This window comes from Borostomias antarcticus, assembly GCF_949987555.1.
Source record: "Borostomias antarcticus genome assembly, chromosome: 1".
NCBI classification, from domain to species: domain Eukaryota; kingdom Metazoa; phylum Chordata; class Actinopteri; order Stomiiformes; family Stomiidae; genus Borostomias; species Borostomias antarcticus.
Window position 1 is genome coordinate 54,319,932 of NC_140234.1, and position 24,247 is coordinate 54,344,178.

The following is a 24,247-nucleotide window of genomic DNA, read 5'->3' on the forward strand; positions in this document are numbered from 1 at the left end:
GTTCTTGATTGTCCTCCCATTTTTTGAAGCCAAGGCTTTACAAACATATCCTACTAACGTTAGCTAGCTAGTAACGTAGCCTTGGTTTAGCTAAAATAGCTAATTGTAGCCAACGTTAGGGTAAATCAAATGTTTGTAACTTCGTGTATTTATCTACATATTATCTGCATAGGTCATCATGGCCCGCGTACCGATGGGGAAGGTTCTGCTCAGAAATGTAATCCGCCATACAGATGCTCACAATAAGGTTTGTTTTGTCTTGCCTCTCTTCCTCTCCCTTTCTTTCACACGTTATATTACAGTCATAGCATACTTTTTTTGTTTTTTAATCCAAAAGCGATTTACAACGTAGGTAGTCGTGGAGGTAGGAGGGAGCTGTTCCTGTCATTACCTTGTAGACTAGTACCAGAGTTTTAAACTGGAATACGAGCTGCTACAGGGAGACTGTAGACGGTGGAGAAGGGAAGTGTGGGAGAGGTTGGGGTGATTGAACACCAGGCGAACTGCAGCTTTCTGGACAAGCTCTAGACCAGGGGTGTCAAACTCAAATACACAGTGGGCCAAATTTTAAAACTTGAACAAAGTCGCGGGCCAACATTGAACAAATGAAAATTTTAATATGGACCCAAACAAGTTTTGCTTTAACATTGAATATGCACTTATCACTTTTGCTTTTGGTGCGCATCAATGGTGTGCACTAACATATGTGAATACGCCCTCAGACACAAGTGTTGGTGCTCCAGTGCTCAGTAGAGAAGCTTGTAAAACCCTGACTGTCCTACAGCCAGGCAGACAGACAGACAGCCGGCATGCAGACAGACAGGCCGGCAAGAAGGCAGACAGGATTGAATGAACAGGAACAGAGCAAACACAGCGGCCGGCTAGGTCAACACAGGTGTCTCTATCACAGTGAGACGTTACATAACGTAAAGCTTCTGTTTTCTGCCTTTCTTTTCGCCATTTTTAAGAAGGGGTAACACGGTTACAGTTGTAGTATGAGATTGCTATGACTATTGTCACAGAAGAGAGGGCGTTTCTGGGTCCTGTCTTGATTGACGCGCCAAAACAACAGCAGAGCATTATGGGATTTGTAGTATTAGCGGTGAATGCGCTGTATAATACTGGCGGGCCAGCTCAGTCATTTGGTATTGCCTCGCGGGCCAATTATAATTACACTGCGGGCCAAATTTGGCCCGCGGGCCAGAGTTTGACACCCCTGCTCTAGACGTTGAATGGCCCCATATATGATACTATATGTATGCTGCTTCGCTAATATAGCGTCACACATCCTTCCCATAGGAGAAAGAGCATAAACGGTGTTCCGGGGCACTTCTTACCTATTTCCTGATGTCGCATCTCAAATGTGAATGTATCCACATGCTCCTACAGATGTCTGTAACAAAAACGGGGTGTAAAAATGATAGGCCGGGGTGAAATAACTGTTTAAATCTGATTCTTTGGCAGACTGTGTGTGACTAACATTTTCAATGCGACCCCTTCTTCGGCTTTTCTCACGTTACTGGCAGTACCGGGAACCAAGTCTGCCAGTAACACGAGAAAAGCTGAAGAAGAATCAGTCGCATTGAAAATGTTAGTCACAGTCTTTCAAAGTAGGAGGAGCATGTGGATACCTTCACATTTGACATATGACATAAGGAAATAGGTAAGAAGTGCCCCGGAACACAGTTTACCCCCTCTCACCTATGGGAAGGAGATGTGACACTATATTAGCAAAGCAGAGGTTTGAGGTTGAATGGCTAGAGGTTGAATGGCTGACGCCAGGGCCCCAGCAGGGAGGGAGTTGTAGTAATCCAGGCGGAACGGGACAAGAGCCTGGATGAGCACCTGTGCTGTTTCGTCAGTGAGGAAAGGGTGAATCCTCCTGATGATGTAGAACAGGAATCTGCAAGAGTGTGTAACGAATGTGATATGTACCGAGGATGACACTTGGTCATCCAGGGTCACACCCAGATTCCTTGCAGTCCAAGTCGGTGTCACATGCACACACACTCGTGAGTCTGTGTTCTAATTGCTGTATTCACTGTTTGTTGGTGTTTCAGATCCAGGAGGAGTCAGAGATGTGGAAGATGAGGGACATGGAGAAGCAGACCTCATGCCACAGACAGATGCCAACCATGCATATAAACAGGTCTTGTCACTTGTCACATATTAACCTTGTGGATGTTCAGACATGCTTCATAAGTATGCTTTGTAAATGTCAGAATGAGTGTGGACTGAGAGTTATCTTTGTATGACAGGGGCCACATGCATTGTGATCGTCTGGATGGTGAATCCAGAGACCGGTTCGGGAGCCAAAAACGTAGCTTGAGCCAGGATGAACGTGAGGCTCGCTACTGGACTAGCAAACTGTATGAATTTGAGGCCAATGATCCTGACAGGTACTAACCTTTTACACCTTAGCTATTTTGGGGTGTGTGCAATGTAGGGCTGTCAAAAAAAAAAAAGGCGGATATTTTTTTTTTTTTTTTAAAGAAGCTGACGAACCTAAAGAAGAACCTAAATTTGAGAGTTTGAATATTGTAATATTAATACACTTGTAGGTTATTGAATAAGTAGGCTAAACATTTATAGGCTAAATTTTTTTTAGGGGCAATAATCCAATAATCCAGACCCAGCACCTTATCGAAAGATGAAAGTTAATACCTCAGCGATGGGTAACAGTGATCACAGTACGATATTGCAGTCAAGGGTTATTTTATTAGGCTATATAATAATAGTAATATAATATAATTATAATATATAATTCATGATTTTTTTTTTTTTTTTTAACAAATTCGAATATCGTTTGAACTCATTCTAAATTTATTAGAATATATTCGAACTCAATTTCATGGCACTTTTGACAGCCCTAGTGCAATATTTCACAGGCGTAGTGTAGACTACTAAGGAGTAATCTCCCAGATGCTGTAACATTTATCTAGCTAGAGCATTAGGAAAGTGAAGCAATCTGCTTTATGTACTCAGGCGTATCTCCGTAAGTGTGAATGGTGAATCTCGTTAATGCTATTAGTAGGGAGAATTATACGAAAAGTCGTTGTGGTGGATAGAAGCATGACATTTGACACATATGTCCCTTGGGTGATCCGAAGACATCTTCGAAGGGGTGCCCAAAAAATCTTAAACAGCAGTGAGTTATTGAAGAATTTCAAAATGATCACCTAAACAGTTGTCAGTTGACTCAAAAAGCATCTAAATAATCATAAAAGTATTAAATTTGACACATGCCTGTCCCTTGGGTGATCCGAAGACATCTTCGAAGGGGTTCACAAGAACATCTTAAACAGGAAGTGAATTACTGAAGAAATTCAAAATGGCTGCCTAAACAGTTGTCAGTTGACTCAAAAACCTAAAGGACTTCATAAAAGCATGCAATTTGGCACACAGGTTTCTTCGGTAATCCTAAAACATCCTTGAAGGGGTGCCCAAAAATATTTAAACAGGAAGTGACTTATAGACCAGAGTACTGTGACATCAAATTGTAGTAAATAGGAAATACATGCAGGCAGACACCCTCTTTTTGGGGTTGGGGTTAGGCGGAGGCGAGGCGGAACTTGCCACCCATTTGAACTTGACACTGTTCCTTTTGAAAGTTGTTCACCCAAAAAGGGGCAGTAATCATAACCACAGCTTTAAAGTTACTGGATGATTGCTCTGGTCTATAGAAGAAATTCAAAATGGCTGACTAAACAGTTAGCAAGTGACTTAAAGCACAGAAAGGACCTCATAAAAACATATAATTTGGTTTGTGTGTTAAGTGATCCTAATATATCCTAGAAGGGTTGCCCCCCAAAACTCTTAAACAGGAAGTGAGCTATTGAAGAAATTCCAAATGGTTGTCAGTTGGCAATTGACCTATGACGCACCAAAGTGGGATCACTTAAATGTCAAGGTTGGTAACATTTGTCATCAGGTAATGACAAATAACAAGCTTCTAAAATGCATTATGAGGTCTCATTTGAGGGACATGATCTAGTCATGACTCAGATGTCTTCAAAGAGCAGAACAGGTATTCACTTGGGCATGTATTTAAAATGGATTGGTGCTTTGATCACCGAAGTCTTCATCAATGGAGTGATGTTTTCTATTTTTTCTTTTTTTCTTGTTCAGACTGACACATTCTCAAGTTCTCCAACTTGGTGAATGAAAATTTCAGATGGCATGGTTTGTGCCACTTGGCTTTATTTTCCTCAAAAGCTTCAACTGTACCACAATCATTGAAATCAATGTCTACAGGCATCCCATCTTGCCTAAATTATTTGACTAACGAAAAGTACTGTACACCTCAGTTGTATAATATAACTCAAAAACTCACTGTTGTTCATATACTGAACACGGGTATATCAACCAGAGAATAGCAACTAAATCTATTAACCTGCTGCAGGGGGTATTTTTGTCTGGGCGAAATCTAAACTTCCAAAATTCGGACCAATCACAAAGCGGTTTAAGTGCACGGTGTTTAGGGCGTATTCATACCTGTAGTTCTTTGTGTGGGTTTCAATGTTTCTCTCCCCCCCAGGCTCGGGGCTGAGGGGCTATCCTTTTATCACCCCGAGCCTTGGTGAGGGGTCATCCGGGCTATATATCCAGGCACACCTTTGTTCCTCGGCAACACACTCGCATGCCACACTGGATACCAAGCCCCATATGTGCATCGATGAGCGGAAGCGGCCGATGCCAGTCGGGAGGCGAATAAGCCTCACCCACGCCGGTCTGGGTAAGTCCATCCCGGGAGGGGAAGGACCGGCGGCCGGGGTGAAATCACGGAGTCTGGAGGTGTTTGCCTCCCACTCCGAATGCCAGGTGTGGTCCACCCATCCTGCCTCGCTGATGTTAAGATCTCTGCATTGCTGCAGGAGATCCCGTGCGGCAGGCCCAAAAGGGTGTCTCGACTTGAGACGCGGGGGAGGCTCCGCTGTTACAGTGAGCCTGTCGTGAAGCAGATGGTTAGGCTCCACAGCCTGGCAAGCGAGACGTGCTGTGGTTCCTGTGCGGCGGAGGCCAGTGGGCTGAATGCCTGCAAGGATGGGAAGGTTGTCCACAGGAGTGGGACGCATGCATCCCATCACGATGCACAAGGCTTCGTTGATAGGTGGGTCGATGAGGTGTGAGCGCTGCGGCACCAAACCGGTGCGCAGTATTCACTGGTTGTGTAGACCAGGGATAGGGCTGCTTTACACAGTGTTTTTGCCCTGACGCCCCAGCCTGATCGGACCAGTCACCTCATCAATGCCACACGAGCTGTTAACTTCTTGCGCAGTGACTCGGATGTGTCAGTGGAACGTGAGCGACCTGTGCAATGTTACGCCAAGGTAGGTTGGTTCGGCGCTGCATGGCAGGAGTGTTCCATCGATGTGCACTCGGAGCTCACGTTTGGCTTCCTTGTTATTAAGGTGGAAGGCCGGCGACACCGTCTTTGCCTTGCTGAGCTTCAATTTCCATTTCCGGAGGTATGCTGCTAGTGTCTGCATGTCCTGGCTCAAGGTCTCCTCCACGGCCTGCCAGTCTCCAGCTGAGTACACCAGCGCACGGTCGTCTGCACAGGCATACTTCCTGGAGACTGTGATCGGCATGTCGTAGGTGTAGATGTTATAAAGGAGGGGGGGCCAGGACAGATCCCTGGGGGACGCCTTTCTTAAGGCGTCGCAACCTGTTTTGCTGTCCGCTACCAGTGGTGAGTCAACCGGTGGTGAGTCAGTGGCCGGGGAAGTGTGTAGACCTACCAGTGAGGTTGTTAAGGATGTTAATGGCCTCTTCCCAGCGCTCTTGTCTCCTTCGGCTGAGTCTAGACGGCAGGGCTGAGGCAAGTCTGTCTGACTCGGCTCCTGGGGGGTCCGGAGGAAGGCACAGTAGAGACTCTCACACTCCGCATCCCAACACAGTTTGTAGCTATTGCAATGTCATCGTGGGATGAATTTTTTTTAGCCGCTTTCACCAGCATGCCACAGAGTTCCCGGTATGCCTCGTCCATGTTGCTGCGCCTTTGGGATCGTACAACAGGGCCAGGCTGTTGTTAGCTGCCCAAGCAGCCAGGTTTTCTCCGTTGGATGTATTGGTGCTGTACCCCCAATCCTCGTGCTGACAATTGAAGTTGCCAGCATAGCTGTTACGCAGTGGGTCTCCTGGAGGAGGATGACGAGGGCCTTGGTGGTGCAGGCCAGGTGCTCGATGACGTTGATCTTACTGGGGTGAGCCCTTCGGAGTTCAGCTGCATAATTCTGGGTTTGGAGCCGGCAGAGCAGGCTCCGCCGGCTGCTCTCCCCGCCTGTGGCAGCCGAACACCAGCCCGGGTGGTGGCCCTCAGTTGGCAGACTTTTCTTCGCTTACGGTGATTAATCGCAGCTACTGACGGGGGGCACCACGAGAAGGTGTCTGCCTCGCTCCGTAAACCTGTCGTTTATTTGCTTTGTCCTAATTGCCATGTGAACACATCTAACCTGTAGTAGTAGGACTACTGCTCCCATAACGCTCTGCTCCCCACAGGGGTTATGTATGTTCCGGCTACGGCTTCCGGTCAGACAAGTAAACGCTGATGTTAACATAAGTCCACGGTGTCCCTCATCCTCTTTATACATGGTGTCAGAAGTGGCGAACTGGAAGTGTCGCAAGAAGTTTTTGTGCTGTTTTTAGACCGGAAAAGACTGCCGGCAGACGTTGATAGATCGCTCAGCAGAAAGTGACAAACGTGCGGAACTGAGGGGGAAGTGCAGAGTGACGACGCATCGGAAAGTTCGGATCCTGAACGTGAAGAAACGCGGGAAATAACGACAGCGATGGCGACGTCTGTACAAATAAACCCCCCAGAGCTGTTTGACTTTTCCAGTCCGGCAGACTTGCCAAGATGGATCAGACGATTCGAGAGGTTTCGTATTGCTACGGCTCTGGATGGAAAAGAAGAAGAATATCAGGTGAATTCACTCCTGTTTGCAATGGGAGACGCTGATGATGATGTGTTGGACGTTTTACCTTTGACTGATGCAGACAAAAAGAAATATGTGGCTGTCAAAGCAGCGTTTGAGCAGCACTACATAGGAAAACACAATGTCATTTTCGAAAGAGCACAGTTTAATTCAAGACGTCAACAGGACGGAGAGAGGGCAGAAGCATACATCACAGCTGTACACAAGCTTGCAGAACATTGTGGCTTTGGAGTGCTGAAAGACGAACTCATAAGGGACAGAATTGTAGTTGGGATAAAAGACAAAAAGCTGTCAGAACGGCTACAAATGGACTCGGACTTAAAGCCTCTGGAAACTCAAAACCACAAAAGTCTTCTAACTATGTAATTTAGTGTATTATGTACATAATAAACAACATGTACAAGTATTAGCAATTACTTTCTATAAAAATTCGAAATATTCTCATTTAAGTTTTTGTAACATTCCTGACAGTGGGTTTGAAATGGGGGTTGTTTAATTCGTTTAATGTGACGTCATTATATCCGAGATCCAATCATTAAAAAATGCACGTTAGTAGGTCCTACCTCCCCACTAAATCTGCCTCGTCGACAGCAAATTTGCAGTTAGCTAACATATTTGATCCAGCCTAGTATCTTTGTCTATTTTTTATCTATCCATCTACCGGTATCTATTTTTATCTATCCTCTATCTCCCCACCCTGTGCACCATCATGATTGTTTGTGCTGTCCCTGGGTGCTCATCGGTGAGATGACAACAAGTCATTCTTTCGTTTTCCAACTGTGTTGGATTTAGAGAAACAGTGGACCGCGTTTTTGGTGAGCCGTGGTGGAGCAGTCCGGAAACATACCTTCATATGCTGCGCTCATTCATTAAATTCTGCCAGAAAGCCATGGGTTTTGCACAACGGCTATGTCTTGTAGCTGGAGCAGTACCCTCTCTCCCTCCACGTCAGCCTCTCCCCGATGCCCAGAGCCTAGAGATCGATCATGTAAGTTACTTGCTAATGATAAAGTTTAAGTAAATGTTCCACGTTTATTGTTAACCTCACCTTTTTCTAAAGAAATCTAACATTGTTAGCTTGCCAACTCAGTGCTTTGTAGCTGCTTATCAGCCTAATAATGTTAGCGCTAGCTAGTATGGTTAGAACTAGCTGTGGCTAACTAATTCTACTAATGGATAGAAAAGCATTTTGGAACTCACCATTCAGTGATCGATTAAAATGAATTATTTGGAGATTCTGGGGCTTCTACTGTATTTCTGCATCCTCTGAGAATTGAGTATCTGACGGCTCAAACATACGGCGGTACTTTTAGTTGCTGTGCATAGTGCGTTGCTAGTTTTGATGAGATTGTTTGTCATTGGCGGATCAAAATGTCAATCAAATCCTGATCTGACGCGCCCACACATTCCTGAGAAATGGTCTAGAGAGCAAAATGAGCCGTTTTTTAACACTTTTTTCGAAGGGTTCTGAACGTTTATTTTAACTCAGATTTTTGTGGATGCTTAAAGAGACACTAACATTTGATATCATATATGCATTTTTACTATTTCAAGCCAAGTTTCCAGAGGCTTTAACACTCGCAAAAGCCATACAAAACGTCAGGCCGAGTGAAACTGAAGAAACAGCTTTACAATACTGCACAGCAGTGCAGCAGAGGACATAATATAAAACATGGACACCATAAGGACAAATATGGAAATGCAAAGAAACAGACATGGCAACAGTCAAAGAAGGGACAAAGGCCAGATAGACAGGGTGAGAAAGAGTGCGGCTGGTGTGGTCAAAAGAATAAACACTCGTGGAGGGATTGCCCAGCTAGAGATGTAGAATGTCATAAGTGTCAGAAAAAGGGTCACTTTGCTGTAGTTTGTCGTTCAGGTGAAGCAGTAGGGCTACGTGAGGTCATAGAAAACCAAGATGACACAGACAGTGACGAATATGCATTCCTGGGATAAATAGGGACGGAGATGTCTGAACCATGGAGAGAGAATGTCAAGATAAATGGTGAGACAGTAAATTTCAAACACCGCACAGTCAATTTCAAACTCGACACTGGAGCAGACGTTACATCTATTCCCGAGTCTATACAAACCAGAATGAGATGGTGAGCTGCAGAAGCCGAAAAAGGCATTGCTAGGGCCAAGTAGGTACCCACTTAAAGTAAAAGGCTGCTTTAAGGCAGAAATAGCAGCAAGAGGGCACAGTACCTCACAGAATATATACCTTGTGTCAGGGCTAGAACAGCCACTGTTAAGCAGACCAGCTTGTGAGGCCCTGGGGCTACAGAGTAGACAGTCATAGGGACTGAGACAGACCTCAGAGCAGCTTATCCAGAGGTTTTTCAGGGTTTAGGCAAGCTAAAAGAGCCTTACCACATAGAGCTAGAACAGGGGGCCACACCCATTGCCCTCTCCGCCCCCCGAAGGGTTCCTCTGCCCCTCAGAGAGGCAGTGCATACAGAGTTGAACAGAATGGAAGAGATGGGAGTCATCTCTAAAGTCACTGAGCCAACAGGGTGGTGTTCATGAATAATTGTCGTCCCAAAACCGGGAAAGAAGCCACCCAGGATATGTGTCGACCTCACAGCCTTGAATGCAGTAGTGAAAAGGGAACACCACATCCTCCCTGCAGTGGATCAAACACTAGCAATGATGAAAGATGCTAAAGTGTTCACAAAACTAGATGCCCGATTTGGATTTTGGCAAATCCCTATATCCCACCAGAGTCACGTCCCCTCACGACCTTCATCACTCCGTTTGGGAGATACCAATTCAACCGACTTCCTTTCGGCATAGCATCTGCTCCTGAGCATTTTCCGAGGAGAATGTCTCAGATGCTGGAAGATTTTGATGGAATAATCTGTCATGCGGATGATGTTCTGGTATATGGCAGGACAGACAGGAGCACGACCAGAGACTGCACCGTGTGCTCCAGAAGTTTCAACAGGAGGGCCTCACTCTGAACGAGAAATGTGAGTTTGCTAAAGAAGAAATTATGTTTGTGGGCCACAAAGTTTCCGCAAACGTCATTGAGCCCGACCCGAATAAAGTAAAGGCAATCCAACAGCTGCCACAGCCTATGTGTGTGGAGGATGTGCGGCGTCTCATGGGCATGGCCAACTATCTCGCAAAGTTTATGCCTCAACTGGCCACAATAACCACACTGCTGAAAGAACTACAGAAAGAGAGAAATTAATTGATATGGGCAGAGTCCCAGGAGACAGCTTTTCTGAAACTGAAAGACATACTAAGCTCTCCGGAAGTGCTCGCTCAGTATTCCAACACAGCTGACACGAGGGTTGCCGCCGATGCATCGCCATACGGTATTGGGGCCGTCCTCACACAGAAACAGGCTGATGGCTCGTGGCGACCAGTGACGTACATTTCGAGAGGACTAACCGACACAGAAAAGCGCTATGCGCAAATCGAAAAGGAGGCGCTTGCGGTCAAGTGGGCGTGTGAAAGACTCACATCATACCTTCTGGGTCTACACTTCACACTGGTGACAGATCATAAGCCCCTGGTTCCTCTGCTGAGCACGAGAGGCTTGGATGATCTTCCACCGCGGATCCTGAGATTTCGCCTGCGGCTGCTGCGGTTCTCATTCGACATCATTCACATTCCAGGGAAGAACCTGTCACAGCAGATGCCCTGTCCAGAGCCTCAATGGGAGGTCTGCCCTCTGCAGGAGATCTTCAGCTGGAGAAAGAAGTAGAGGTTTTCATAGACTGTCTTGTGACTTGTCTCCCGGCCACAGACAAAAGGCTGGAGGAGATGAGGACGGCGCAGAAAGAGGATGAAGTGTGCAAAAAAGTGACAACACTGTCTCACAGGGTGGCCAGATAAATGCAAACTAGATCCATACATTAAGCTGTACTGGCAGGCCAGAATGGAGTTTCACCTCGCCCACGGCCTTCTGATGAAAGGTGAGAGACTTGTGATACCAACCCCCCTGAGAGCGGATGTTCTACAGCGTTTACATGTAGGACATCAGGGGATTTCAAAATGCAGAGCCAGAGCTAAAGAGTCTGTATGGTGGCATGGCATCTCTGCTCAGATAGGCCAAATGTTGGAGAGGTGTGAGCTATGTCAAAAACACTGTGAACCACTGTTGCCCACTCCAGCCCCAGACCGCCCGTGGCAGAAGGTCGGTATGGATTTGTTTGAGTGGTCAAAGAAATAGTACCTAACCTAACTGCACACAAGCTAGAACTTGTGTGCAGTTTGTAACCAGTGCCCTTCTGTGTTATCACTCAGGAGGAGCTCACAGTTTTCAGTAGTGGATATAGGGCCACACACAAAATTAGGCATAATGGGACACTATTATTGTACACATGAGGTGAACGTATTAGGAGCAGGGCACACACGGCTGAAATAAATAAAGCATAATCTTGTTTGTGTTTTCTCCCTCAAAACACTCTCTACGGGTCTGTCGGTCCAACTCTCTCCCCACCAACGTGCTTGTGTAGCGTTTACAAAGGAAAAATAATATATGCTTGCTAAATAGCAAGCTAGTAGCTTGGTTATAGCTGTCAATTTCAGAAGCTTTTTCGCCTTTTAGCATTTTAGGCTCTGTCTCTCCTCTGCTCCCCTGCTGCCACACAGAGTTGGAGTGAGCAAAGATGGAATAGGATGATGTAGCCTACATTTGGTAGCAAACAATCCCCGATTATTTTTTTTTAGACTTTTCGAGTTTTGATTGATTTTGGTACGCTATTATCAGCCTCTAGTTTATTGTGGTACAAAATAGATTTTTGAAGAAAAAAAAGAATTGCAAGTGGTTTTAAAGAGTCGATGGATCTAGCCAGAATGCGAAAATGAAACCTTAGGCTACTTGTCAGAACATGAAAGTGAGACCTAAACTTGGGCAAACTGACAGTCACAAGCCATATAAACCCATGTGATTAAATCACAAACACTCAGCTAGCGAGCTAAACAATCTAGCAACCATCTACAAGTAGAAGAAGGCAAAAGTTGAACAAGGGAATGACTGTCTGGCGCATTGCACGGCAGGTCACCGGTAGATATAGACTATGCAATGCTGCCACCAGGGGTTGAGAACGAATACTATTCGCTATTCGCTTGTTCTCACCAACGAGTACTCTGAAGCTTGTAAAATGGTATTCAGGACAACCCTAATTACAACAAGCTAACTGTTGCTGGCTAACGCAAGTAGCTAGCTGTCTGCTTGATAAAAGAAAGGAAAATGGTCATCTGAATCAGAAAACAAACAATTTGTACATCTTCTCTGCCTCTATGGACAAATGTATTTTTTAAGTTATATTTAGTAGTTTAGTTTGCAATGTGCACATTGTATTAATCTTTTTCAATCATGCACATCCCATGACCCTCCCTCTACTTCTAATTTGATATACAGTATGTTATTATTTTATCCCGACCAATGATTGGCCCATTGGGCTTACAGAGGATGTACTCCCTAGCAGTCAATTTGGTAGACTACCCCCTTATATTGCCACCCTACTGGACTGGAACGTTCCTTCCTATCGGACTCGTTCCAGTAACTGGCTTGTTTTTAAGGTCCCTCGAGCTAATACAGAGCTTGGCAGGACAGCGTTCTCGTATGCTGCTCCAAAGTCTTGGAATGACATTCAGACTCGGTTGAAGATCAATCAATCAATACTTTATTTATATAGCACATTTCCTGCAAATTGCAACACAATGTGCTTTACAGAAACACGACATGAAACAATAACAGACAGATCAAAACAACAACAGACAATACAGCGAGGTGTTTAAAAGGCGAGATTAAATAGATACGTTTTGAGGTCTCGCTTGAACGTCTCCAGGGTCTCAGTCAATCTGAGGCTCTCTGGCAGAGTGTTCCACAGTCTGGGGGCATAGTGGATGAAGATGGAGGTTCTCCCTTCAATCACAGAGTTTAAAAACATGATCTCTGTCTTTGGTGAATCGAGTTGTAATTGTTTTATTTGATGTGTGATGTGATGTTTATTTGATGTGTGCATTGTTCACTTGTTGATGCTGTAAATGAGGTGCATGTACCTCAGTGTCCTTTCGAGTTTAAATAAAGGTTTGAATGAGTTTGAATGTAACATGGAAAAGATAGGACGGTGCATTTTTGGATAGTTAGGGTGCATTTGAATGACAGTCTATGGAGCTGTATGGAGGACGGGAGCCACTCAACCTCCCTACACCTCAGCATGTTGAGACTTTAACATTGGCATTAGGGTTTTGTGTATCCTAGATGCTTAGAAATTGTTTTGAATGCAATTTGAATTCATTTATTTATTTATTTATTATTTAGTTTTTTACTTTATTGGGGAGGACCATCCTCCCTGTCCTCTATGAACGAGCCTCCTCTGCATTCATATCCAGGTATCATCATCGAGGACCACTTTGGAAATGTGTTTTTAGTCACGCTTTCAAGTGCTATCCTCTGGGATTTTTTCATCATACTCCTTGAGATGATGTGCCTTTAAAATTCAACCCCCAAAATCTAATCGAATCCAATCAAAAGGTAGGCCTTGCTTTAGCATAGTTAAAATAGCTATTATATTACTGAATCAATAACTCATGAGAGGGTGTGGTGTATGGCCAATATACCACAGGTTGTGCTGCGGTCATAGCACAACCAACCAGCACAATAACTCGAGTGAGTTATTACTTTTATATAATGGCTATATTATCAGGAAACATTATGGGATAAATACCTACTATTTCAGTCGCTTAATATCGATTTTAGTGAACTACGCCAAGAAAGGTATTTCCTAAAATTATCACATTGCTAAGGAGTTTAAAAAAGACGAACAATGAGCCCTAGCAACCCAAACAAATTCTCCTGACCAACCTACAAAGAAACTCAAATGCAGACTGACCGTTTGAGATAGAATTGAATAGTTACGATTTCTTAAGCAAATACACAATAGCCTATGAGATCTGAGATAGTCTAGGAATAGCTATAGCAATAGAAGATAGGTGTTTTCCTATAGATCGGACATCAATTATTTTATAAAGTGCACAGCTACAGACCTTGAGGGATAGGCTACTTGTACCATTGTTGTTGTTACTTAATAAAAACAATGAAATACTACAACTAATAATAAAATAAAAGAATGTCTTTCCTTCTTAACGATTTAATAGAATTCTAAACTATAGAATTCTGAACTTGTCCGGCCTGACCCTTGTGTTACAAGTCTGCTGCACTAACAATTGTGCCACTGGGGCAGCCGTCTTTCGGTGTGCCTTGAATCGAATAAATGTATCACGGGTTGGTAATATGGGTTGAAATGAAATGGTCTTCACTTGCTTAGTGCTGTTTATTGATTGTATATTTAATGTCGTTACTCTGACTGCATCGTTGAAAATAGGGGTTGAAAATGTGGGATTTCTGAGTTTCCGTGTTTGAATCTAAAAAACAACAATTCTGGAAGTAAATCGCTTCCTGGCCCCTTGCCCCTCGGTTTATTGGGTTGCATGGCGCCCCTGGTTGCGGGTTGTAATAATTATTTTACTGCCACTGTTGTTGCCACGAGGTGCAGCAAAGTATTGCAGTTCGGATGACTGTAGCTAGGCATGAACGAAGTGTAGCCTACCTTTGCTGTGCAACTGCGAGTTGCAAAAGTGGTGACGATAAACCTGAGTGGTAAGCTACAGGGCGGATAGAACAACTCAAAATTGACATTGAACGTTTCCATTGTTCTTGAGGAGAAACCGTAATGTAATCAAAAGACGATTAGCTACACAAAATGGAACTACCGTTTTGACAGACAGTAATAATTGGCGCAGTACATCGTGAATATACAATGGTTCTTAACCAATCAGATTGCGAAGTCGTACCCGTATCACATTTATAGTTTAGTCAGGAACTGAAAAATTAACTTTTTTGAGAAACTAAAAAAACGTGTTGTTTTCTTTCAGAATGCTATTTTTTAAGGATACCCAACTATGCAGATAGGAGGTTTTGCTCTTCGGAGATCAATATGATATACAGCCTTTATTGATTGATAGTTAAGCCCTGATTAATTTGGAAGGTCAACTCATTCCAAGTTTTTGAAGACTGTTTAGTGTTTAAATCTGGCTAAAATGTATTTAAGATTTTATGGGTTATTTTGGGCAAATGCTTTGCTTTAATATTAGTCTATTTAATATAAATGTAAAAGCTAAAATGAACATAAGCAATAATGTAAAAATGATATCACCTTTTAGGAATCTTGGGTCTTTTCTGGCAGCCATTTTGGATTTCACCTGTTAAAAAGCCTTTAGTGGGTCCATATTTTTGGGCACCCCTTCTGAGATGGTGAGAGAGTGTCTTTACCAACTTTGGTGCTTCTATCCGCAGTATAACAAGTTGGCTTTTTTTAGCTCAATTCCCCTGATTATATTGTGTTGCAATACCACAGATGGGGACACAGCGGTTTCAAAGAGCTTTACCCTGAGGAGTTCCAGATTGAAGGGTAAGACATGGAACTGAGACTGAGCACATTAAGCTTCTGTAGAATAAATCACTGTGATCCCTCATTTATTCATGTTCCTTTTATGCACCACTGAATAGAGCTGCTCATTATTATATTGCTCACTGATATTATTAGTTATAGATGAAATGTATTGTTTTTCTGCATTCCAGCTGCATTCATGTCTGGCAGATCTTCATTGTCTAATGCTTTGTTTTGTCTCTTCAGAGAGAATGGTGATGGTGGCAAGAATAAGCACAGGAAAAATAAAAAATCCAAGGACAGCACAGAAACGGCCAAGACTAAACGCTCAAAGAAATCCTCCAAGAAGAAGAAAAAAAAGAAAGAGGAAAGAAAGAGGAAGAGGGCCGGTGGGTTGAGCGAGGAGAGCGACAGTCTCAGGGGGAAACACAGGAGTAAAAGAAGCAAAAGCCAACGTGGGAGGAAGAAGAGAGGGAGAAGCAAAGGAAAAGAGGATGAAAGCAGCTCGGAGGACAGCGACGAGGAGGGAGGGGGCTTTCACAGAGGCACAGAGTCCAGACTGGAGCCACAGAAGAAGAAGAAGGAAAAACTGGAAAGAGACCAACGAGGAGAGTGAGAGGAGTTCTGATGACTGAATCAGTTTTCTGGAAGCGGCATAGACTCAGTTGCTCGTGTCCTCTGCTCTTTTCCTCTGTCTGGTTTTGGCTGGATTATTTATGGAATATCAACAGAGACCAAAACGTCAAAAATATTTGGCTGGATTACCCTTCTCGTTATCCTCCTGGCGTACAGTATCCCTCTCATTACCTCGCAGAAACACAGGATCACACCTGTGTTCCCAGTACATCCCATCAGCTCTCTCTTAGGTTGTGTTCATCAGCTTCACACAGCTCAGGTACTGACAGGAGAAACGTATGTTGTTTTCCCTTTATTTCATCCTTTTTCTCTGCAGTGCTGCTCAGGTCTTGTACTATGTTCTGCCGTCTACAAACCTGCGTTGTCTTCCCCCGGGGGCGTGCTTCACAGCATTACCTCACCTCTTCTGCAGGGGATCTGAACACAATGGAATGAGTGAACTGTTGTTTGGTTCATAGGTTCATATTGTATGTCTGCACAAAGATGGATTCTAAAGGGATCTTCCCCACTGCCCGATGAAGAACTTGGCTCAGTCGCCTTTTATTGTCCAAGAAGAGAATGGGTTTTCTTGTCTTAGACTATGCTCTCACACGGAGCTCTTTTATCTGAATTTGATCACTGTACAGCATCTGACATTATGTAAAGATGGATTTTTTACACAGTCTTCCTGGCCAATTATGATAAGGTTTTCAGCTTTTTGTATTTATATTTTAACTTTTGTAATTTATTGTAGTCATAATTTGGTCAAGAGCAAGATGTGGTCATGGTCAATAAAAGTGTATTCTGGAAGTGTCTTGTTTTTGATTCTCATTCACCTCATTCAATTATGAAGGCAGTGTGACCTCATGATCTGTTTGTCTTGAAGCCACATGATTGTATTCTGGTGAAATACTGGGTGATTGATCCAAGCCTCAAACCCCCTGTAGTGACTCACCTCTTCATGTCACAAAGTCTTGGCGAGCTTAAGAGTTGAGGCCATGAAATTGTCATCCCTGATGTACTGTTGCCCTCCATAGTGTTCATTTGTTTGGTACTTAGTAGATGTGGTATGTCAGAACGTAGGGAAAAGTTAGTTGAATGCCTCTGTATCCAACATCTTGTATTCATGTGTTGGCATACAAAATATGCCTATACATAATTGTCTGATGGATTAGCTGGATACCCAACCTTTTGTAAAACATACAGATTTTCTTGTATGATTATGAGAATCACACATATTACACCTCATATTAATTTATTATTTAAGAAGCCTGCCACGGTTGAAGTGTAGTCTACTACTCTGCAATTATAGACAATTGTCTCCACCTAGTGGACGTTATGCTGCAGTACTCAGTCAGCTTTGAATTCCACACTCAGCTGGGGCATTTTGCCAGATGGATAAGCTGAGCAATTGGATTGCTCACTTTTGTATAGAGCCATGAAAATTGAAATACTTTGCACTGAAAAATACATGATTTGTGGCCGTTGTTGCTTTTGTATACTTTTTTATTTTTTCACGTCTACTCAAAAGTGAATTCTTAAGCTTATCTACTGGACTACATAAGGTGTTATACTGTGGAGTCACAGAGTCCTCCTTTTCTTCAGACTTAAATACTATCTGTATTTCTGCCTAATACTAAGGAATCATGGCATCAATGAGACTGTAAGAAAGGGACACAAGACACATGGTACAGTTAACCCACGCAAAAAAATTTAATACCCTCTGATAGGGGATAAGTGGTCTGATCTTGACATACTAAATAGAAGAAGTGTGATGACACAAGTTTTTAATGTAAAAACCTGACCAGCACGCGAATGATTTGTAAAAAGTCATTTCACATATGACTTACTTATATAGTTAGTACACATACACCAATGTTTTAATATACTTATATATGTATTTTTTGTTGTAGTTGTCTTTTTATCTAGACCAGCCAGATACAATACCGATTAATATACAGTCACATAAGGAACAATACCTAGTTATATCATACAGTCCAACCAGCAAGGAGGAATCCACAGATTCAGCAGGTCTATCCTCTCTATGCTAACATTTGAAATCGGCATGTATATAGCTCTAGTATCTTTTTATTTATTGTATAGTCTGGTGCGATACTTGTCCTTGTATCTCGTGTCTTCTGTGCAAAAGTCTTTGAAATAACCCATAGAATGATCAATGTACGGGATACCTGACTGTTCACTTTACAGTGTGAAGTGTTTTGTTGTTGTTTTTTAACATTGAAAGAAAAAACAGTCACATCCATTAGCCACACCCCTTAGAATGTCATAGAAAAGGAAATAAAATGTTCCCCACATAAGAAAGGGGGACCAATGATAGAAATGAAGGTTTATGACTGAGCAGCATCCTTCATTCGTTCATTTTTCAGAATAAGGCACTGCTGCATTAACAAATGACATTGGCAGAAACACACTGAGAGGTGGATGGGGGCGGCAGGAAGAAAGGAGACAATGTTCTTGTCCAGCAACTCTCAGAGAGTTGGATGTCTGGTAGAATATATCATGTGTAGTCATGTGTGACATGTGTAAATACAGAACGTGTACAAGTCAGTGTTTGTGTGTGTGTGTCAGTGTGTGTGTCTGTGTTTGTATGTGCAACTGATAGAGAGCCATAGAGGCCAGACTGTCTCCCTCAGACTGTGCTCTCGAGCATCCACTCGGTGCTGCTGAATGTAACTCTGCGGTTGGCGAGTGGCGAGGATTCAACGTTGAGCTGATTGGTTGACTTGTGCCGCCTCGTCCTCGCTCTGCGGGGGTAACTGTGACTCTGAAATATGGAGTAGTCACCCCCATCAAACGAGAATCTGTGCCTAGTTCGTGCCAGCTCATTTGGCAGCAGCCCCATGTTGGCCAGGGCACCCTTCTTGTCCTTAAGCCTGGGGGCCTCCTTGCTGCCGGCGTTGGGACCTATGAGACACAGGGACATGGTGGACCCCGTCAGGCTGCTGTCCGTCTGCGTGTCCTCCGAAGTGGGGCCTGAGTGCTGTTGGGCGGCGTCCAGGCTTGTTCTCCTCTTCATCCTCTCCGTTGTCACGGAAGGCAGCTCCACCTCCAGGACGGCCGTGGTGGCCCTGGGCTCTTCCCTCTTCTCACTGTCTACCCTCAGCACCAGGGCCATGCATTCCTTGGCATCGCGGTGGCCCTCCTCCGAAGGCTGCTTGGAAGTGGAGCGCTGGAGTCTGTGCTGGCTGCCATTGGTCTGGGAGTGCATGCTGAGGCTGACCTTGGTCTTTCTGTCCTCCGGGCTGCTGTAGGCCTTGTAGCGGATCATGAGGATGATGATGAAAACCAGGACGGAGGCCACGATGATGCCCCCGATGATTATGATCATGGTGCCTCCCAGGAACTGGCTGTGGATGAAACGGCACTGGCTGACCTCGCTGGCCGTGTGGAACTGGACACAGCCCACCACGCGCGTGGCGGTCAGCGAGGTGATGCCGTCGTCGTACACCGCCAGGACACACAGGTCGTACTCCCGGCCCGCGGCCAAGTCGTTTATCAGGAAGGTCTTGCTAGTGGATGGGATCATTCTGCAGAGAGAGAGAGAGAGAGAGAGCGGAGAGAGATGTGGTGAAGCCAAAACCTTGAGAGGGTGATCACTAGCAATGCCCTGAACAGCATGTACAGTACATATATACAGTAGAATGTAGAGGTAGTTGTTAAATAAATATGTATTATACAAAAAAAAAGTTTTTGGACAAAGACAAAGACACAACACTGCTGACATTTAACTTATGGGAGACAGTGTTATAATTTGACAGCTAAAAATGGCTGCCCCAGGTTTTTTGTTTGCTTATATTAAAATGACAAAGGTTAAGTCACAAGGTGACAGACAAGGTAATGGATGCATCCCTGTATGTGTCACAACATAGAGAAGGACAAACCGGGCCTTTAGCCAAATGCCCATTAGTCTGATGTCTGACATCAGTCTGATGTGCAAATATTCTAAGGTCAAAATAACTGCCATTTACAAGATTAAAAGGCTAACACCTGTCTCTGAACAGGGAGGATAAAGACATTTGGTAAACATCTTTGTTGATATAATTAGAAGCTCAATCCGACTGGTTCGCTTGTGCACTTATTAATAACATACTGTAGCACCTAAAGACAATGCAACACTCTTAGACTAATATATACAGGAGAGGAACTCACTGAATCAGATCTAATAAGAAAATCGGTCAACCAGTAAATACAGTTCTGTACTTGACCTTACTGTATGATGCCCCAGAAAACTTTCCAGGACACGACTTCAGCTCCTGTCTTAGCAGAGTACTTTGGGGCAATGGTACATCACATGTAAACCCAATAAAGGCTTTTTAACATTACACTCCAGTGTCTGGATGTACGTTTCTTTTTTGAGATAACAATAATGATTGAAAACATATTTGCATAATGGATGCTTGTTTTCATCAATAGGATGCAGTAACCCTTCATCTTTGGATGGTTAACAACTTAATTAATCCACATCTCATCACCTTTAGTGTGTTATGCTAAATAAGATACACAATACTGTAGCACAGACAAAAGTCACAGTGTTGAATCTAATTACACAATAATTCATTCATACTATAAAATTGCCCATTTCCCAGAGGGCTCGATCATTGTTCATTTACTGATAATACTACACATCATTCCAACGTGTTAGGTAGCTCAAAGGTACAAGACAAACAGGTGTCTTCAGCAGAAGGCTGGTCACATGTCAAGCTCAAGCATCTACTACTAGACCAAGAGGACATGCTTGTGAAGTTTCAGAGAGGACTACCATCTCACGAAACTTCGCTTGTTCCAAAACAGCCTCTGCAACATATGGTGCAACTACAAACTATCAAGGACCAAATCCAATTATCAAATGACACCCTCTCAAGATGAAATTGTTCATATTTTGAGTTCAATGAACACAGTGATACAAAACAATGACATGACACACATTTTGATGTACTTAAAAACATATGGCCAACTTTTACACTATCCAATCTCAAAGCCGTACTAAACTGAGTGCCTGCTTACGTTTTGTGGCCTACTTAATCATACCAGGCAGCGTCTACGCAGAATTGGGAGTCATGGATCCATTCTAATGGACCAGCCATGCTATCCAGCAGATGGGAAATCCAGATGATTTACCAGTCTTACAATCCCCCCACCCCATCGTGGCTCACCTGTACACCAGGGTGTCGTCTGCGGTGCTGTTGTACTGGATCTGGTACATCCTAATGCCAGGAATGTGGCGCTCTGATGGCCAGAGAATCACAGCTGAGGAGGAGGTGAGCTCAGCGACTACAACCCTCTTGTCCTGGTGCTTGTCGTGGCCCTTGGTGTCGTTGCTGGACTTGGAGGAGGTGGTGATGTCCGAGAGGCCGCGATCCGCCTCGCGCATGTGGCCTGTGTTGTTGACGAACAGGGGCAGGGGGATCATGTTGATCTCGACGGACGCCGTGGCGATGCCCGCTGCATTTGAGGCCACACAGCTGAACGAGCCGCTGTCCTTTAGCGTGGTGATGAGGATCTCCAGGGTGCCGTTGTCATACAGGACGGTGCGGGAGTTGTTGTGGACCAGTTTGCCATCTGGGGAGCGCCAGTGGATAGCCGGGTCAGGGTCTCCCACAGCCTTGCACTTCAGTGTGACCCCCTGGCCCTCCATGACATAGGGCTTAGTGGCCAGGTGCTTGGTGATCAGCGGCGGCTCGCACATGAACTCCTCCTCCTGAATGGACCAGAAGTACTTGTCCATAAGGTTGTCCGGGGAGGCGCACGTCTCCAGGTCGTCCTCCCGGGTCAGCCTGCGCAGCCACAGCAACTCGCAGTTGCAGTGGAGCGGGTTCCCCCCGAAGCTCACTGCCAGAGAGGAGGGGCTGGAGCCCTTGGCGTCCGACAGCACCTGGGCATGCTGAAAAAGGCTGTCGGGAGGGAGCTTCTGCAGCCGGTTGGAGGTCATGTCCAGACGCACCAGCTTGGTAAGGAGGGTGAAGGTCCCCGCCCCGATGTGGTCGATCAGGTTGTGGTCCAGGGTGAGCGTGTTAATGGTGGTCATCCTGGCTATTGCCTCCCATGGCAGGGTCCTCAGGTTGTTATTGGACAGATCCAGGTCCTCGATGGTGGAAACAAACTCATCAAAGGCGGTGGGAGCCACGTGGTGGATCTGGTTGTTCCCAAGGATCAGGTGGCGAAGGTTCACCAGGCCTTTGAAGTGGTCGCTCTTGAGGACACTGAGGCGGTTGCCGTCCATGTGGAGAGCCCTGAGGGCCCGCAGGCCCACAAAGGCGTGGGGGGTGATCTGGCTGATGGTGTTCCTGGACAGGGTGAGGTGGACCAGGCTGGTCATGTTGAAGAAGTCTTTCTTGCGAATGATGGTGATGAAGTTGTCCGTGAGACGCAGCTCTACGGTCTTGCGGTCGATGCCCGGGGGCACGAAGAGCAGGCCCGTCTTGGCACATAGCAGAGTCAGTGTGGGGGAGAGGTGCTGGCAGATGCAGCGGCCCGGGCAACTGTAGCCCTCCACCAGCACTGCACACAGCAGCACGCACACAGCCATCCGCTCCATGGTCTATCAGCTTCCAGATCCTGTGAACATATGGAGGAGACAGAGAGAAGCAGAGCACAGACGCGTGTCAAAAATAGACGTCTTCTCAGACTTCAAAACAACACCATGTGTGCGTATGAAAAATGCTGCAGAAATGGAGGCCGGCACCAAAAACTGTCAGCAGGGTATCAATCACTGTGTAATAATGGAGGTTTTTGAAATAATGGGGTGGAAGGATGAAAGGCTGTGTTGCAATGAACCCTCTGTCTCCCTCTCATTTCCAGTGAATAAAACAGATCCAAAATGGGTTTACTGGAGGGTAATGTGTCACTAGACTACATTAGCGACGCACCCTGTATAATGTACTGAATGTTCACAGCCCAGATCTACATTAAGCTAATATATGTCAATGTGCATTCCATTCCCATCTTACACTATAGTACTTTGTGTTCTTCAAGATCTGAAGATCAAATCAGCGCTGAGAATTACCGTACAGGGAAAAGGGCAGTCGTCAGCGCTGCTTAAGGATTTATATGACCTTTCATGCTCTCTGCACTGCTCATGCTTCAGAAATGTACTGTGAAATTAGACATGAGTCTGTCAAGTCAATCATAGCAAGAGAAAGTGAAGGTGAAAAGGGGGGCCTGGTTTTAAATCCATCAGCTGGAGGTATTAATGGATGACTCTGCGATGTTGAGGGGGGTGTTCAGATACTCTGATCCCCATTTAGCGGTATTGATTCCAGTTCTCTGAGAGCATAAGTCTGTACTGACAGGTGCGGAAAGACATCCTTGGGTAATAACCACAGAATCCCAATGGAACATGTTCTTTGATGCCAGTAGATTTGACTCCCTTGGCATCCATCTTTTGCTGACGCATTAACCCTTGATGTTTATGTCAAAGCCCATTAAGTTGATGGAAATATGAGATATGATGCCAACTGACTGTGGGAAACACATAATCATAACCTTTATTTAGTTTCTCAGGAATACAATTGAGGGGCAGGCCCTCATTTTCAATGTAGCCGAGATTACAAAACAAGCAGCAACAATAAAAACAATGTTATACAATAAGATGTCATCACAAATAACAATATAATTTAAAATTAAACACAATAAACCAGTACAGATAAAGAATATAAAATAGAACAACTTGTGACATAATCAATAGTCGTCAGTCATTAAAAACAGCTACAAACAGAGGCAGGAATGTGCAAAACCAGGGCTTTAAACTGCCCATATGAGGGCAGAGAACACATTTTCAGCGCTTCTTGAAGCGCATTCCATGAAGTTGGGGCACTAAAAGAAAAAGTTGATTTCCCAAGTTCTGTCTGGGCATGAGGGATTTTAAGAAGCAGCATGTCACCTGAGCAGGACAGATAGGGACTAGAATTTCACTCCAACAATGAGGAAATATAGGGAGGGAGCTTTCCAATGATTGCTTTAAAAATAAACAGGTACCAGTGTCTTTCACATCTTCATTTCATTTCAAACCTTTATTTCAACTCGTTAGACACTGAGGTTTCCTTCATTTGCACTGTCGACGAGCTAACACACAATCATAAACAAAACAATTAAGAGAGAACAATAATAAAGAACAGCAGATCAATGTACAGTGTTACAGATATAATCATTTAAAGCCATTGCAGGATGAAGTGCAAAGGCTAAGGGCCATATATTTAAACTCTGTCATAGTAGGAAGCACCTCAAGCTTTAAAGTCTGTCGGAGGGCGTTCCACGTATAGGGAG

The 24,247-nt window shown here is 44.5% G+C and overlaps 2 protein-coding genes across 2 annotated transcripts; one reads left to right on the forward strand and one right to left on the reverse strand.

The window, feature by feature from the left end:
• Positions 1-178: 178 nt before the first annotated feature.
• On the forward strand, positions 179-16,649 carry nkapd1 (NKAP domain containing 1; the record flags this gene model as incomplete). The annotated part of the gene is made up of 5 exons (XM_084445983.1): positions 179-247; positions 2,061-2,149; positions 2,259-2,399; positions 15,317-15,370; positions 15,596-16,649. 5 exons carry the CDS (start codon positions 179-181, stop codon positions 15,963-15,965), a joined length of 723 nt encoding a protein of 240 aa, XP_084302109.1. The 3' UTR covers positions 15,966-16,649.
• A 1,965-nt stretch (positions 16,650-18,614) lies between these two features.
• Positions 18,615-22,520, reverse strand: lrfn1 (leucine rich repeat and fibronectin type III domain containing 1; the record flags this gene model as incomplete). The annotated part of the gene is made up of 2 exons (XM_084447848.1): positions 18,615-19,512; positions 21,139-22,520. 2 exons carry the CDS (start codon positions 22,518-22,520, stop codon positions 18,615-18,617), a joined length of 2,280 nt encoding a protein of 759 aa, XP_084303974.1.
• Positions 22,521-24,247: the final 1,727 nt, after the last annotated feature.